This window comes from Lontra canadensis, unplaced genomic scaffold (assembly GCF_010015895.1).
Source record: "Lontra canadensis isolate GAN:19392208 unplaced genomic scaffold, GSC_riverotter_1.0 scaffold39, whole genome shotgun sequence".
Lineage (NCBI taxonomy): Eukaryota > Metazoa > Chordata > Mammalia > Carnivora > Mustelidae > Lontra > Lontra canadensis.
The window spans coordinates 16442934-16459561 of record NW_022631033.1 but is presented as its reverse complement, the minus strand read 5'-3'; the positions used below and the strand labels follow the sequence as shown (position 1 = coordinate 16459561).

The 16628-nt window shown below is 50.5% G+C and overlaps 1 protein-coding gene across 6 annotated transcripts in view; it reads left to right on the top strand.

Moving 5' to 3' along the window:
* RBPMS (RNA binding protein, mRNA processing factor) overlaps window positions 1-16628 on the top strand; it is a 170304-nt gene that overhangs the window by 132522 nt on the left and 21154 nt on the right. For 4 of the 6 annotated variants that reach the window (XR_004384085.1, XR_004384087.1, XR_004384088.1 and 1 more), the window contains exon 6: window positions 13309-13439. The exons of 1 other annotated variant lie outside the window; for it this stretch is intronic. Coding sequence is in view for 2 of the 5 variants with exons in the window: in XM_032869959.1 (XP_032725850.1) it covers window positions 13309-13439 (131 nt within the window). In the remaining 3 variants the exon portion in view is untranslated. Of the gene's footprint in view, window positions 1-13308; window positions 13440-16126; window positions 16363-16628 lie in introns of those variants that run through there. One more of the 6 variants, XM_032869958.1, reaches the window with a different exon arrangement.

The window sequence follows — 16628 nt, the reverse complement described above, 5'->3', positions numbered from 1 at the left end:
CCAGTAAATAGGAATTACCTTTCCGGTTTGTAGAGAATGAGGTCCTTCCGGAGCTCAGCATCACTGGCCCACATTTGGGCTGGAAAAACAAAAGATGGTGGCATTCACCCGGCATCTGGCCCACGCTCTCTACTTAGTATATACTCGCTGCACACATGGCCGGAGAAGTGGTACAATTTGAGAAAGTAGCCCCGACTACCCTGTCAGAGACCGGGATGTATTCACTCATGCTGGCTCTGAGCTGCCATTAAGAACCTTAGCTTCTGGGGGCGCCTGTGTGGCTCAGTGGGTTAAAGCCTCTGCCTTCGGCTCAGGTCATGATCCCAGGGTCCTGGGATCGAACCCTGCATCGGGCTCTCTGCTCGGCGGGGAACCTGCTCCCCGCCCCCCCCCACCTGCCTTTCTGCCTACTTGTGATCTCTGTCTGTCAAATAAATAGAATCTTAAAAAACAAAACAACAAAAGAACCTTAGCTTCGTCCCTTTTTGTTTCTCTGGCGGGTAACTGCCCAGTTTCTTCATCCGTCTCATGTCCTCCTGGTTCAGGACTCTGAGAAGGCATTTTGTTTGGTGCCATCACAGCGTACGCGGGTCGAGTTGTCCTTCAGGTGGTCATTTGGACCCGCTGTCGCCTCTCAGAGCCTAGAGGGACGAAGGGAAGCAGCTCAAAGACCGCAGCAGAGCTTTCTACCAGTGGAGTTCTGCTCTGCACTCAGCATTTCATCGGACCCAGCAGATTCTGAAGCTGAACGAATAAAGGAAGGGAGGTGTTCGGAGAAGCTGGAAAAGGAGGCGTTTCTGCATTTTCGGGGTGCTGGTGACTTTGTTACGCGTTGTGGACGGCCAGTTCCGGGTCCCCTGACGGCTCTGTTCCTATAGGTTTTTCACATTCACAGTGATGGGCAGCACGAGACTTTCCACATTTAGGTGTTGGAATTTTAGCTTCTGGAAAGCTGTTTAACCCGCTCAGCACAGAGCGGCGCTTGGCAGCCTCTGCCGCAGCCGTCAGCTGTGCGGGGCCGAGGGTCTGATAGACCAAGGAAGGCTTCCTCTAGGATGGTGGTGGTGATCCGGCATTCAAGTCGGTGTTAAAATCCTATTTCTTTTTTCTTTTCTTTTTTTTTTTTTTAGATTTTATTTATTTTACAGACAGAGATCACAAGTAGGCAAAAAGAGAGGGAAAAGCGGGCTCCCCATTGAGCAGAGAGCCTGATGCAGGGCTCGATCCCAGGACCCTGGGATCATGACCTGAGCCGAAGGCAGAGGCTTTAACCCACTGAGCCACCCAGGCACCCCTAAAATCCTATTTCAAATAACAATCACCAGAACACCTTAAGGGATCGAGTTCTCATTACATCGTGTCTTCCTCAAGTACCATGTGGAGGCCAGGGCAGGAGCAGTTGGGGGAGAGCATGTTTGTGCCTGGGACACATGCGGTCCGGCTCCCAGACTCCTTTCAAGGGCTTCAAGGGCCCCCAATTACGGCTACAGTGTGTCCTGTGGGTGCATCAGCCTCAGAGCACCGACAGCCGGGGGTGGGGGGTTTCTTGTGGCAGAGCGCCCATACCCCCTCAGTCAGGAGGATGCTAAAGGATGCACACAACTCCTCTGTGTGAATTGATTTGTTCCATTTTATAGCTGCAATTTTGGTTTGAATTTGTAGGAGTCCCACTTACAGTACCCCCTGAGAAGCTAGGAAGGGCAGTGAGATTTTTAGCTCTTCCTCTCTAGGAACCATGGCATTTCACTACACGAGGTCTTTATGGTCTGTGGAGGACTGGCACCTTTTAATCTATGGACTCTTTTTTCCCGGTGCTTGGAAAGGCCTCTTGGGGATACAGAGTGTTAGCATAAGCTAGTTGTCTGTTTTGTTTTTTTGTGTGTGTGTGTGGGTTTTTTTTTTTTTAATTTCCATAAAGGTGGATACGTTTTCTTGATTTGTGTAATGTGTGCATAGAACTTTTTGACACAGCTGCTCCTATGTACCTCAGTTCTTCTAGGAACAGACTGTAGACCTGGGTTGAACTGTCGTGAGAGAAAAGCAAGAAGGTGGGAAGCGGGGTGACAGGTGTGGTGCGTGTGGCCCACACACCTCTCATCTTCGCAGGCGTCGCAGCTGGTATATTATGCTCTGCCAGGGGCTCGTGCATGTTCTTGAGGTTCCTTGTGCGTAAAGCAAGGGTGAGTAGCTGAGGGCAGCCAGTGAGCATCGATAGGGGGAACCAAAAGGGGGAGATTTGCTAAGTGCATAGAGCGAGGGCTCAGTTCAAACTCCATTTAGGAATTCACACGGCCCGTAGGCCACCATGCTTCTCCGTGTCTGGATTCGTGGTGTTGGTACTCCAAGGTATGGTTTGAGGTTCTGACTCCTCAGTGCCCTGATTCCATTTCAGTCTCTTTAAAACTGTAGCCATGACAAGTTACTGAAGTTTCTGCCTTTTTATCCAGATCGGAACCTATACAGATTTACACCGACATTTTCTTAAAAGTCAAGAAAAGGTGCTAAACTGGAAATCATTGGCTTGATTATATGTTTCTCAGTTTTGAGAGTGTAAGAAATTGCAGCCATTTGGTGATACCGTTAAATTGAACAGACTTTGATTGAATATCTTTTGTACATTAAACCTAGGTGCTGGGAGAGGGGGTTACAATTTGGGAAATAAAGGAACAGAAAGCCATCATTTTCGGTCTGAGTGATAGGGGGCAGTGATCAGCGTACGCATGTACCATTAAGGGAGCCGTCGGAAGGATGTTTGGTCCCTCCCGGGTTTTCAGGAGAGCATCCTGCCTTAATGAAGACTTCTCTGGGCAGCACCTGTTCTGACTACAGATCGGTTCAACTTTAACTATCAAGGAAGCACACATTAAAATAATGGAGAGATGTTTTGCGGATAATGTTATTTTGGTTTAGTTTTGTATTTAATGATGACTCCCAATGTTGTCATATTTAAAAGTTGGTACAGATGTATCTCTATTAGGAATGTAATATGGGGAACAGTCCACACAGTGAGATATACCAACGTCCTTAAAAGTGCTCATCACCTTAGGGGCACCTGGGTGCTGAGTCGGTTGAGGTCTAACTCTTGATTTTGGCTCAGGTCATGATCTCAGGGTTATGGGATCAAGCCCGGCTCCTGGCTCTGTGCTCAGCAGGGAGCCTGCTGGAGATGCTCTCCCTCTGTTCCCTCCCTCGCTTGCTCTCTCTCTCAAAAAAAAAAAAAAAAAAAATCTGTAAAAAAAAAAAAAATGCTCTCACCTTAGACATAGTTTTCCTATTCTTAGAACTTACCTCAATGGAAACAAAGATGTACTGAGAGATTTATGCCTAACACAGCACTTCCTAAAAGTTACGAATGTCTGCTCATTGCATGTGCCAGGCACCCAGGATACGGCGGTGAGCGAGATAGACACAGCCTCCTCAGGAAACTTACGGTTTAATCAGATGGTTGGTGGCTGATCCACGGGTATAGACTGGAGAGAGGATCTCTTCAAGTACCAGTGTCATGAAAAAGACACTTGTGCCACCCATGTTCTCGAAAATACTTCCCCCATTTTAGCTTCCCTCCCTCACCAAAAAAAAGGTGAGTGGCAACTGGAAGTTTTAGGAGAAGGCTGAATGTTGTGTAGAGGAAGGAAGAGGTTTCTTTCGCTCTGTCAGGACAGTACGGTTTGTTGATATCTCTTGTCTGTCCTCTCTGAGAGCCAAACCTGTAGTGCCTCATGCCTCCTTTCTCTTTTACTCGGTGTTCATGTACACAGAGTGTGTCTCTTAAATAGTTTTTGGAAAACAGAGGTGAAAATCACCTCTTAAGTATGCTTTTCTCATTATAAATTTAAGTTCTAATTAAATACCATCATGGCCCAGAGAAGCAGATCAGAATTGTCATGTTTCCACCCTGCAGAAGCAGTTTCTTTTTTGTTTTTGAAGGTAGTGACCTACCCTTTCTAACTTGGTTAAGAAATTAGGTCTGGGGCGCCTGGGTGGCTCAGCGGGTTAAAGCCTCTGCCTTCGACTCAGGTCATGATCCCAGGGTCCTGGGATGGAGCCCCCCATCAGTCTCTGTGCTCAGCAGGGAGCCTGCTTCCTCCTCTCTCTCTGCCTGCCTCCCTGCCTACTTGTGATCTCTGTCAAATAAATAAATAAAATCTTTAAAAAAAAAAAAAAAAGTTAGGCCTTAACAGTTTGGGGGGTGAGGGCATGAGCTCTGCAGCCGCATTGTCTGCCCTGAAATCATGGCTTCGCTCCCAGCCACATGGCCTTGGGCCTGTCACTTAACCTCTCCAAGCCCTTACCATCCTGCATTCGTGACAGCGAGATGACACTAGCAGAACCTACCTCAGAAGGATGCTGTGGAGAATAAACAGGTTCAAGTCTCTGAAGTGTTTGGCACAAAGTGTGTGCTGTGTAAATATCCTTATTATTACCGTTCGATATGCAAATGGCCCCATGCGCTTGCCACACTTCACACGTACAATACTGAAGTCCCTTTCCAGTTTAAATTCTCTACCACGGATGGAAAGGGTTGTTCAGGCAACAGAAGAGGCAGAAGACTCGCTTTAACTGATCACAGCATTCTAGAACAGAAGAAAGGCGGGTGGGTACGCCACGCAGAAGGAAGGGTATATTCATTCAGGAAGTATTTAGTAAGCACCAGCGTCCGGGGCACACTTGCGAGTACAGCTGCGCTGGATTCCGGCCTTGGGAAACTTCGCCCGGTCTCTAGCAGAGTGGAGCTGGGCGAATGGTTTTGTAGTGTTAACAGGATATAAAACCAACACTTTCTGGAATTGCAGCTCCTGTTACACACGTAGGTTGGGCTGCAGTTGTTAAGAAAGCCGAGATCTTGGAGAAGCCGGCCGAGAACCTCCCCAAGCTCAGGTGCCTGACTGGGGGAGGGGCTGGGGGGAGCCAACCCTCTGGCCTGCCCTTGCGAGTCTCAGGACGGAAGAGGAGTGCACGTGCCCGGTGGGGATGAGCGGGAACACAGAACCAGCGACTGGAACCGAGTCCCCGGGGGAGCAGTTCTCTTCCTGCGCATGCTCCGGGTTCCCTTCAACTCTCAGCTTGGGAGTCAGATTGTTTTAAAACCACAGATTGTGTTGGATGGTTTTTTGGCCTGGAACAGCTGGAGGGAAGCGGAAGAAAGGGACTGTTAAGAGCTGTGACTGCTCAGACGCATGGCAATAAATCGCTCAGTGCAGGGGAAGGCACTCTGGGCCAGCTGAATCAAGACCGACTTGGTTTTGGAATTTCCTTGGCGCACGCACTTTGTGGGTCTGGGCTGGCCTTCCTGCAGGTTGCTCCAGGATTATGTGTTATGAGACAAGAAATGGAGTGGGGAGACAGTGGAAGTTAGCAGAAAGCCAGTTTGAAGTCAAGAGTGACTGGAACCTGCAGTTCTAGGTGACTGGAACCTGCAGTTGGGTGGTGGCAGCAGGAGTGGGAGAGGCAGGGAAGCGAAGGGTTGGATTCTGGACTGACTGAGATGCCTGGTTCACATCCTGGTTCTGCCACTTGCTGTGAGTCATGGGCTGGTTCTTTAATAACCTCGGTGTGCCTCTGCTTCCTTGTCATGGGGAAGGGGCCCGTGTCCATACTTCCCAGCACAGTGTGTGGCACATTTTATGTGCTCGGTAACCATTAGTTACTACTTTGCTACTACTGTTACTGTCATTGTTATCAGTATCTTTGTCATCTTTACTGTTACTAGGGTTCAGCAGCTGTTTGGATATGGGGAATGAAGGAGACTTTGAACCTGAACAAATGGGGTAAAGGAGAGTGTGGGGAGGTGAGAAGAGGACTTGGTTGTGATTGATAGTTTGATTGTGGGTGAGTTGGGAATGTCTACTTTGGAGTGGAAATCAAAGCTATAGATTAACGAATTACCCTAAAGAGAATTCAGAATTGAAACAATGGAAGTGGCCAAGGGCCGTCACGAAGAATAGGTAGACGTGGAAGAGAGCTGAGCACAGACTCGATTTCTCTTGGTTTCCCTGGCATCTAGCTCCACGTGCAGAACACGGAAATGGCATTTGTGATTTGTGCTGGGTGGTGCCGAAGACCTTCCTTGAGCTTTTCACCAAATCTCTGGACTCTTCCCTGACACTTCTGTTCTTGGGGAGTCAGGGAAAGTGTGTGACCTTCTCTGGGAACCATCATTTCCTAGGGCGACCACAATAAATTACCACCAGTGGGTGGCTGGAACATAATCTGTCGCAGTTTAGGAGGACAGAGGTCTGAAATCGGTGTCAGCAGTGCTGGTTCCTTCCGGAGACTCCAACGGAGAAAGCATCTCATGTGTCTCTTAACACTGGCGGCTGCTGGCAGTCCCTGGCCTTCCTTGGCTTGTAGACACGTCGTCCCGGTCTTTCTCTGTCTTCACAGCACCTTTTCTGTGTCCTCTACTCTCCTAAGGACATCAGTCGTTGGATTTAGTGCCCTCCCTAAATCCAGGATGATTTCTTCTCAAGATCCTTAAATAATTAAACCGGCAGAATTCCTGTTTTCAAAAACGTTTCCAGGTAAATGTGAATTTGGGGAAGACACTCTCTTCCACCCACTTCCAGAGCTAGTCATTGTGCTGGGGCATGGAAGCCAGCATGGGTTGCATTCTTAGCCCTAACAAGAGAATGTGTCCGGATAGGATAGTCCTTGAAAGAATCGGCCTTGTAGGACTGATTTTTGAGGGCTTTACTTAACAGTTGTGAATCAGCTACTTGTGAGTATGTGTGAGTGAGAGTTGGCTGTTTAAGAGTCTTTTCTTCAAAATTGATTTTTTTTTTTCATTAAAAATGGAATTTTTCATTATGTTTGGACCTTTTGGGGGTTTTTTTTGGCCAAATTCTTCATCTGCCAGGCAAGTTCTCCTAAAGGACTCGGTCTCTGGGTGTATTCTAGTAAACTGAGTATGCTGTAACTAGAAATGAAGACCACCTGCGCCCTAGGGCCTGTGGCCACCACCAGTAGTGGGGAGGGGGCAGGATGATATGTGGAAGGGACCCTGAGCCACAAGACAACAGACCAGGGTTCTGGTCCCAGTTTGGACCAGTTAACTATGAGACCATGGATAGGTTATTTTCTCATTGATAAAATGAGACCACCCATTTCTGCCCTTTTCTCCGCAGAGCTTTTAATGGGTATCCAAAATGATAATGGACCTACACACTCTTAGTTGTATATAAAAATGTATGCAAACATAATGTGTTATTAAGACCAGATTGAGATGTAATCTTATTAATGAAGTCACATTTACGTGCTCTCACGTGTATCCTCTTTCTGTGTCTAGTTTTCTCCCACATAGAATTGAATTAACCTACAATTTGATCATTGCCTCCAAAGGGCCAGATAGAAATTATGTTCCTTCTCCATTGGTTTTATCAAGTATAGAGCAAATGGTTGATTTGTTGATACTTGCTGACCCTCTGTGCTAAGTGCTGGGTGGGCAAAGAGCGAGAACTTGCAGTCTTGGAGGTACAGCCCAGCCTGGAGATAGAAGACCCAGCAGAAAAAGAGAAAGTGCTCCCCCCGTCCCCTCCACCTACCTATGGGACATCTAAGTGGAGTCCTTTGAAGAATAAGTAAGGGTTTAGCCCGCTGAAAGGAGAGAGAGGAATGCCCCTGGCTTGGAAGTGGGGGAGAACCAGGCATGGTCTCGCAGTGGAAAGGGCTGGTCCTAGCCCGTGATGGTGAGCCATGTGAGAGGCAGGTCTCAAAGAAGATCATGGCAGGATCACGTGTGGTCTTCTGGGCCATGGTAGCCACAGTTCAGACACTGTCCTGAGAGCAAGGAGAAATCCTAGAAGGGTTTTAAGCAGGAGAGTGACATTGCAGAATTGTGTATTTTAAATGTTGTCCTGGCTGCAGTGTGGCTGCCAGGACTGTAAGGAGGCCCTTTCAGAAACCCAGCAATGGTAATTAAGATCAGAGTGGATGGTGGGACCTTGGGGAACTACCCGGCCACCATGGCTTGGGCAACCGAGTGGCGTCTTTTACTGAAATCTGGAACCAAAGAGGACAGACAGTTGGAGGGACTGTGTTGAGTTACAGACACGTTGACTATGAGATTGTTGTGGAATATTTCCAAATGAAAATACCCAAGAGGCAAAGTAAATACTGACTTGAAGTTCTTGGAACTTGCGTTCTCAACTGTACTCAGGTTAAGTTCATTAAGGATTGTCCTTGTTCCTCTTGCCCTTGTTTCTGGGAGTCATTCATCTTTGTTTTGGTGACTTTAGACTGGAAGCTTCACCTTTCTGCAACTCGGTTTCCTCATCCAAGATGAAAAGGCAGACTAGCTGATCTTCCCCAGCTTTTTTGCTTTAAACTGACCTCAGGCACTGCAGTTTTTTCTTTCCAAAGGGATTGAAAGGTGGAGTTGGGGGAGTTTATAGTCCTTGTTTTCAGAATTTGATTTGAGTTCTTCTGGTTGCATATTTTGTGCTGAGAAAAGGGCCTATTCAGATGTATAGTGGGAGTGCTCAAAAACTTTATCCTCAGGGCGCCTGGGTCCCTCAGTGGGTTAAAGCCTCTGCCTTCGGCTCAGATCATGATCCCAGGGTCCTGGGATTGAGCCCCGCATGGAGCTCTCTGCTCAGCAGGGAGCCTGCTTCCTCCTCTCTCTCTACCTGCCTCTGCCTACTTGTGATCGCTGTCTGTCAAATAAATAAATAAAATCTTAAAAAAGGGCGCCTGGGTGGCTCAGTTGGTTAAGCAACTGCCTTCGGCTCAGATCGTGAGGATGGAGTCCCACATGGGGCTCCCAGCTCCATGGGGAGTCTGCTTCTCCCTCTGACCTCCCCTCTCATGCACTCTCTCAATCTGTCTCTCAAAATAAACAAATAAAAAATATTTAAAAAAAAATCTTAAACTTTATCCTCAGAGGTGCTAAAGGAGAAAGGATGTAGGGGGGTTCTGGGGCAGTGGGAAAGGCCCGACCCACCTTCTCAGGAGAGGGTCCGATTAGGCCTAGACAAAAAGCTCTGGCCTCCTGAGCCCTCTGCTCGCCAAGGCCTGGCTCATGCAGGAGGGCCGGGAGCCTCTCTTGTCAGGGGGGGTCTCACCCCCTCCCCCAGCTCTAGTCATCCCACTGGGTCCACAGCAGCAAACTTTCCCTTTCTTCAGCCCTCCCACCCTATTAAGGTCTTAGCAGGACAGGCAGACTGAGGAAGGTGCAGCCCCCCTGAGCCATGCCGCCGTCGGCTCCTTCAGCGGGGTCGTCCGTGTGAGGGGCTTGTGCTGTGGAAGGCCTGCCTGTCTCTTCTGCTGTTGGACCTTTCTCAACACCGTACTGGTGACCAGGAAGAGAACGCAAAGGCAAAAGCTCCTTCAGTTTATTGCCCTCTTCTGTCACAGGAGAGGCTGTGGGTTTTCAGAGTCCTCAGCCTCCTAGTGAAGTGGAGGCGTCCGTGAGGGCGGCTTTCCCGCAGGCGTGATCCTGTCCTGGTCCCGCGGTGCCCGTTGTGCCTGTGTTGCCCTGACCCTCCCGTTTCTCTCACAAAGCAAGTCCAGAATCATGCAAATTCTCTGCGGGAGTGTGTCATCCACTGATCTAACAAACAGTGCTGTGAGCTCTTGGCCAACAAAATGCAGGATAATGATCCTATAAGAGAGCCAAGAAGACAGCTTCAGGCAGGGGTTCCCCAAGGTGGGCGGACATCAGATTCCCCGGGCGGGCTGGCCGAACTGTTCATTCGGGGGCCTGCCGGAGGGCTGAGAACCTGCATGTCTCCCGAGCGCCCAGGTGCTGCTACTGGTGCTGCGGCCGCACCCCGAGCAACAAGGACTCCCGGCCTTGGCGCACTCTGGGCACTCTCGTCCAGGGAAGAGAGGGTTTGGGAGCTTGGAGGAAGGAGCAAATAGCTTGACTTGATTTAGTCCCCTTTCTGCCTTTCATTTCACCTCTTAAACCTCCCACCTCCAATCTTCTTGCCCTTTGCGAGGCCCGAACCCTGCACTGGAGGACCCTGCAGCATTCTGAGGGACCTCAGGGGCTGGAGCCTGTGTTAGGAGAGCCTGTTGGCTTCTGTCCCACTTGCTGCAGTGTTTTTGGTTTCTTCCTCCTGCTCCAGGGGCTCATGGCCCTCTCTCAGGTGGGTTTCCCGGAGCTGTAGGTGTGAGCTCAGTCTTCAGAGACTTGGAAGAGGCGCTTCCTTTCCAGTTAGTCCCTAAGAGCAGTTTTCAGACTGTTCTCTGGAACCCTCGCAGACCTTCAGGGCTGTCGTGGGGGTTGAGGTTGTCCCTCGACCCCAACACCACTAAGTCGACTAAAATTTGCTATACTTTGGGATGCCTGGGTGGCTCAGTCGGTTAAGCATCTGCCTTAGGCTCAGGTCATGATCCCAGGGTGTGGGATGGAGCCCCGCATAGGACTCCCTGCCCAGTGGGAAGCCTGCTTCTCTCCCTGTCCCTCTGACGCTCCCCTCTGCTTGTGCCCATGCATGCGTGCGCGCTCTCTCTTGCTCTCTCTCAAAGAAATAAAATTTTTTAAAAAAAATTAGAAAAGGATTCTGGGAAAAATCAGTTTGAAGAAAGGGTTCCACGGCTTTTATTTTGAACTTTGAAAATCATTGTTCTGTCGAATTTGTTCTGGTTTGAGCCTCCTTTTGCCCGTTTGCTGTTTTTTTCATTTTTGTTTTAGTGTGACCAATACTGAACGGATTGGAAAATTTTCGATCTAGTTCCTGTGGATATTTCTTTAGCTCCTTTAATAAAACAGTGGCGCATCTTTAAACAACTTTGAGAATTTTCCACCAGGTACTGTTCGGCCCAACGAACAGTACTGCACACTAAATGCTAGTCTCAGAGCTGGCCCCAGGGTTGCTGACTTGGTTACGACCTGGATCCTCCCGTCCTGGGCTCTCACTAGTCAACCCTTGGAAACTTGTCGTGAGAACTTCTCACTGCCGTCCTCACCCTCCTCCTGGCCGGCGCACTCTGTGCTGCACGTCTCCTGACATTTATGAGAACTCCAGACGCCTCACGGGGAGAAGGGACAGGTGTGGAGAGGTAGGAGCGCCCCGATCAGACGTGCGTTCACTCCCGTCTCTCTCTCGCCTCCTCTTCCCTTACCCGATTTCTCCTGTTACTCAGCAGCTTTGGGTGTGGAAATGCCTAGGAATCATCAATCCCATCCGTCAAGGCTGAGATTGAAATCCCGACTCCACACTCCATACATCCCCATTACGTACCTCTTCCGGGTCAGGGATCTCGAGAGACCTCTCATTTCATTTTTTAAAATTCTGAAGGAAAGTGGATCAGGTTCGAGCACCCCCAGCTTGGCCAGTTCCTGTGCGGCCACAGGATGAGGAAGTGCTGCTGCCATCAGGCTGCAGGCCCTGCCTCGTCCTGTCTGATGGCGGAGTCAGAGTCGTCTGCCGTCGCAGTAGGTGGGGCTGAGCAACCCGGGCTAAGACATTTGTGCACTAGGTCCTGAGACAGTCTTCACTTTTTTTTTTTTTTTTAAAGACTCAATGTCTTCAAATAGCATGGTAGCTGAAATAACAGTACCACCGACGACAGTAATAGCTCACTGTTCCTGGGAGCGGTTGTTTGTTTAAAATCCGAGGCCTGGGTTCTGACAGCAGTTGGCTTCCGCGAGCGGAGCTCCCTCAAGAGTCGCTCTAAGGGGAATCATACGGTCTCGCCGTGACCGGAAACAGGGGTCTGCGAAGCGTTCTCCCAACCCCTCCGTAGGAATTTTCTGACTGAAACTACGCAGCCTAGAACTGGAAATGGGTGGTGTAGACCTGACGGTTTGAAGAAGCTTGGGATGCTACTGTGTTCCTATTCGAATAATAAGGAGGAGTCCTCCCTGTGGGCGAGGCTCTCCAGTCCAAGCTAACCGTCTGCGCTCTCCTCCCCAAGCCGAAGAGGACGTTGTAACTGCCTTGTTGAGAGAAGGAGCCGGGGACTCCGGGCAGCCACAGTGTAGCAGTCCACACTGTTGGGACCCCCGAGTGGCCCTCTGAATGGACAGTCCTCCGGCAGCCCTGGGCTCCCCGTCGTCTTTTCCGTAGTTCTCGCCTTGCTGGCTCGCCGTGGAAACCTCACCAGGTCCCTGTGCACCCATAAGACCAGCTGCTTTCCGGGTGCTCCGCAGAGCAGTCCCCACGTCACGCTCGGGAACGTTTCCTATTTCTAGCCCCTTTCCCATACTGGAAACGCTGCCCAGAGCCATAGTTTGGGGGAGGAGGGGGAGGCTGGGGAGGCTGGGGAGGACGAGGGAGACCCAGAGTGAGCAGGCCTGGGGTGGCTTCTTACACGCGGGCAGGAGTGAAATGACTCTTTCGACCTTGGGTCACGTGTACTCTAGACTTCTGGAAAGTCCTGAACGGCAGAGTCACTAATGGCTTTAGGACGGTCGCCTTTTCCCGACTCCTTCGCAGCCCGGGTAGCACGCTTGGCCGGCTCGATTGCAGCTTTGACAGGTGATAAAAGCGTGCTGAGATCACTGCTCGGGAGCCCAGACTGGTGACTATCGACTGAGATGATTTTTCTCTCCGCTGAGACGCTCCCTCACGTGTTTGCTGTTGCTTTAATGGATCCCTTCCTGATCCATTCGCAGCCCCGGGCGCTCGCCCTTCAGTCTGGGAAACTGCAGCTTGACCTGAATGGAATCGGATTCGGACCAGTCCGTTGGCAACACAACTCGCTTTCTTCCCCCTAGAAAATAAGTCCGTGTAAGCAGCAACTGCGAATGTTCTAGTTGGCATCTGCGTGGAGTTTAACTTTAATCAGGATACTCCAGGCTGTTTCACTTCTATTCTCAGCATTTTTGACATCTTCAGTGCCCCGCGGGCACAGTGGCCACCCCGTGCTCGGGGGCCATGGTGTGTTTGTCGGTAGGGATGACACTGATAAACAGAGAGGTCCTGCCGTGGCTCTGGTCCTGCCGTGGCCCGGCCATGTCCTCCCGAAGGTTCTGCAGTGGGTTTTCACGGGATGTGTCCTGCCGGTTTTCTTTCTTCTTCTGTCCCTCTGTGGGCCACGTGTGCGGTTTGGGGCAGGAAATCCCCACTGTTCCCGTGGTCCCCCAGCTACGGTTGGAAGGACATCAGAGCGTCCCGGCAGAGCCCAGGCCCGAGATCCCAGCAGGCCCTACAGGCAGCAGATGCTGCCGCTTTTTTTTCCACTTTGTATTCCCCGGTCCCTTGCTTGGCGTTCGGGGACCGGAAGCCACAGGTTATTGAAAGCATGAGAGTAATTTGACTTCTGGCTCTGCGGGGGGCTCGGGGTCGTTCGGTGTTTTGTTTCTGATTTGAAAGCCGCTGTTTGGTGACCACTAACTCTTCCCTTATTCTTTTCTTGCAGATGAGCTCACAGTGCCTGCACTTTACCCCAGTAGCCCTGAAGTGTGGGCCCCGTACCCTCTGTACCCAGCGGAGTTAGCGCCTGCTCTACCTCCTCCTGCTTTCACCTACCCCGCTTCACTGCATGCCCAGGTAATTGATGCCCATCGGCCACGACGCCACTCACTCCACCCCCGGTCCTCTCCAGCCCGGTTCCCCGGAGCACACCGTACAACTAACACCTGTCCGGCTAACAGACCCCCTTCCGGAGATTAATGATTCCCCTCTAAATCAAGCTGACACTCCTCCGGGACTCGAGGACCGTCTGCCAGCAATGATATCACCCACTGCCTGATGTTTGCCCCAAATGACACCTCTCTCTTCCCTAATGATCTCACCCTCATACCACACACGAGAGACGGGGCGCAGGTACCACCCCCACCCCCAAGCCCCCAGCCAGCCTGAAGGCATCCCCAGAACGTAGTTGCGCCTGCCTGGTTGTGCAGAAGGGGTTGCCGAGGGAGGCGAGTTGCTTGCCGGAGTCTGTCCGTGTGTACGTGTGTGTGCAGAGATCTCTGCTCCCGTGTCCTAGGAGAGCTAGCGGCCAGAGGGGAAAGGTGGAAGCTTCGAGGAGGACTGTGTGCTAGCTTGCAGATGTTACAGGAAGGGTGAAGGGTTCCTTTTTTCCACCTTTAGAAAAGGAGGTACAGTGTAGTGTGGAGAACATAATTCCAGGTCAAGGCGAAGGTCTCTCTTTGGACCCGCTTCCCTTCTTAGTTAAATAAACGTCCTCATTTCTTCACAAAGATTACTACGTACGTACCAACCGTCCCTCTCCCCTTGTAAACAAATGTGGCTGTCACTTTTGCTCTTAGCACAGGCAGTAGTAATGAAGTAAGGTGAGGATTCGGGGTGACGGCTGGCAGCGCCTAAGAGAACACGTAGATGGCATTCGTTTTAGCGCACGTGTAACTCCTCTAGAAGCAGGGGCACCTGGTTTCGAAAACACTGTTGGCCTGGACAGACAGGTGGGGTGTTTTTTTCGCTTAGTGTTTATTTACAAGGGTGGACGAAATACACAGCTTCCCAGAGAACTTCTCTTTCTGACCGAGAACTCTTCCGTGTTGCATGGAGCCCATGGTGTCGTCTAAAGCATGGACAGACAGCCCCTAGCTTCTGTCCTCGCAGCTGCAAGGTCAGGCGTGGTGCTGGCTGCATAGATGTCCGGCCGTCTGGGCCAAGCTCTCCGGGCTGTGTGCACATGCGCATGGCCCAGCCTCCCAGGCACCATGCGGGCAAACTACAAAGACAACACCTTGGTGCCTGGGCCCCCGAAGTGGTGACCCTCGGTGTTGGCAGAAGGAGGTAGAAAGCTGTACCAGGAGCGAGGGAAAGGTAGATGGTAGTGGTGAGAGCAGCTGGCAGCCCTGGGATTCAGAGCCGGAAGGCCCAGGGTCCAAATCAGCTGTGCTTTCCGCTTTCCCTTCCCTTCCCCTTGCTGCTTCCCCCTCAGTCCTCATCAGCACTCGGTCTCCTCACAGGGCAGCGGAGGGAGAGGGGATAAAACACAACCTGTGGCTATCTTCTGCTGAGTCGTCTAAATGTTTGCAGTGGCCTTGGGGAGAACTTTGTAGATGATGGGGAGTGACTCAGGCCTCCTCTGATTGTGGGTCTGCCCCCACCGTCGGTGGATATGTCTTCACTGCTCTTCCTAGATTGCCTAAGTGTAGATAAACTGACAGTTGAGGCGAATGTTCCTAATGCCATGGAAAGTGCCATGTGTGCAGAGTACTCTGAGTATCCTTGGCTTTGTTAATCGGCTGCAGAGCCTTACACCATTGCCCTGGGAAAGCCAGAATGGACAGTGGCCAGAAAAGACTGGGAATGATGGCTCTGGGGCCTTACTAACATCCGGGTAACTTGCGTAGGCTTCATGTAATGGATGTATTCCAGAGTATATCTGGGGGTGTGTGGGAGAAGGAACTGAAGAGATTTAAGAGATTAGAAAGCCCATGCCCATCGTGAGAGAGGTTAGAGGTAGTGCCAAGATTAGATGGACTCAACCATTTGACCTAGTGGGATGTGCTGCCCGTGGCGGCACCCTCCCCTGGGAGCTCTTCCTTGATCCTGAGACTTTCCCAACCTGGAATCCACTTGACTCCGCCACGTCGGTCCTCAAGTTGGTGGAACTTTCATCTGAAATCAGTGAGATCCTTGTGCTCAACCCCAAAACTTGTTTGGAGTCCTTCTCAGTGCAAGCTTGGGTTCTGTGTCCTAAAGGCTCATGAACAGATACAGTTATTTAAATGTCTTTGTCCAAGATGAGAATCCTAGAATGAACTGGTAGAGGCTTTACCGATCCAGCAGGTCTGGCCCAGTTTACAGTTGAGGAGAGAGACTGGAGAAGATGGAGAGTTCTTGAAAGTCGCGAGTGGCTCTGCCATGACCGGAGCCAGGTCACCTGACTCCCAGGCCTTGCTCTTTCCACGCCTCAGTGCTGGCTCACCAAAGACTTACTCTCTGTTGGAATTTTGGAAAGGCCTCACTCCACTGACTCCCTGGATCTTTCTTCTCTAAGTAGATGAGAAGCCGGTAAGAAGAGACGTGGAGGCAAAGACAAGGGAATCAGAACTTAACCTTCACCCAAAGGGCCCGAGAGAAGTTCTTATTAACTGGAGGTAGAGCAGTGGGGAAGACAAAAATGAAGCGTTCCCTTAGTGGATGATTCCAGTTCTGTTTGGAGATCTTACTGTATGTCTTTGGAGAAGCTTTTATATTATTTTGCTTTTCTTAGCAATGTTGTGCTCTGTTTTGAGACTTGGATTTTTTTTTTCTTCTAGTGTTTCTCTCCTGAGGCAAAGCCCAACACACCTGTCTTTTGTCCACTTCTCCAGCAAATTAGATTTGTCTCTGGGAATGTGTTTGTAACATACCAGCCTACTGCAGACCAGCAGAGGGAGCTCCCATGCTGAATTTGCTTGTTAGCTATCCCCCCCCCCCCCCTTTTGCAAAAATTATTTCTTGGTAACATTTGAGAGATTTCAATAAAAATTTTAATCAGAGCAAAAATGATCTCAAGCAGACTTCAGCGTTTTGTTTTCATGGTGATGCGAGTTTGGAGCTAAGAGGTTATCTGACTGAGATCGCGGCGGAATCGGGCCCGTGACTCTGAGCACACACCACATGGGAGAAGGCCTCAGAGCATCCGGCCGTGACCTGGCCCAGAGCCAAGGCCTCAGTGCTGCTTCTGGTCTCTTCTTGGTCTCTCGAGCCATCAAGAGCTGCATGTTGGGAGATTCTCTGCCTCGCATCCGTGGCTTGGCTCTGCCAGGAGGTCTTGCT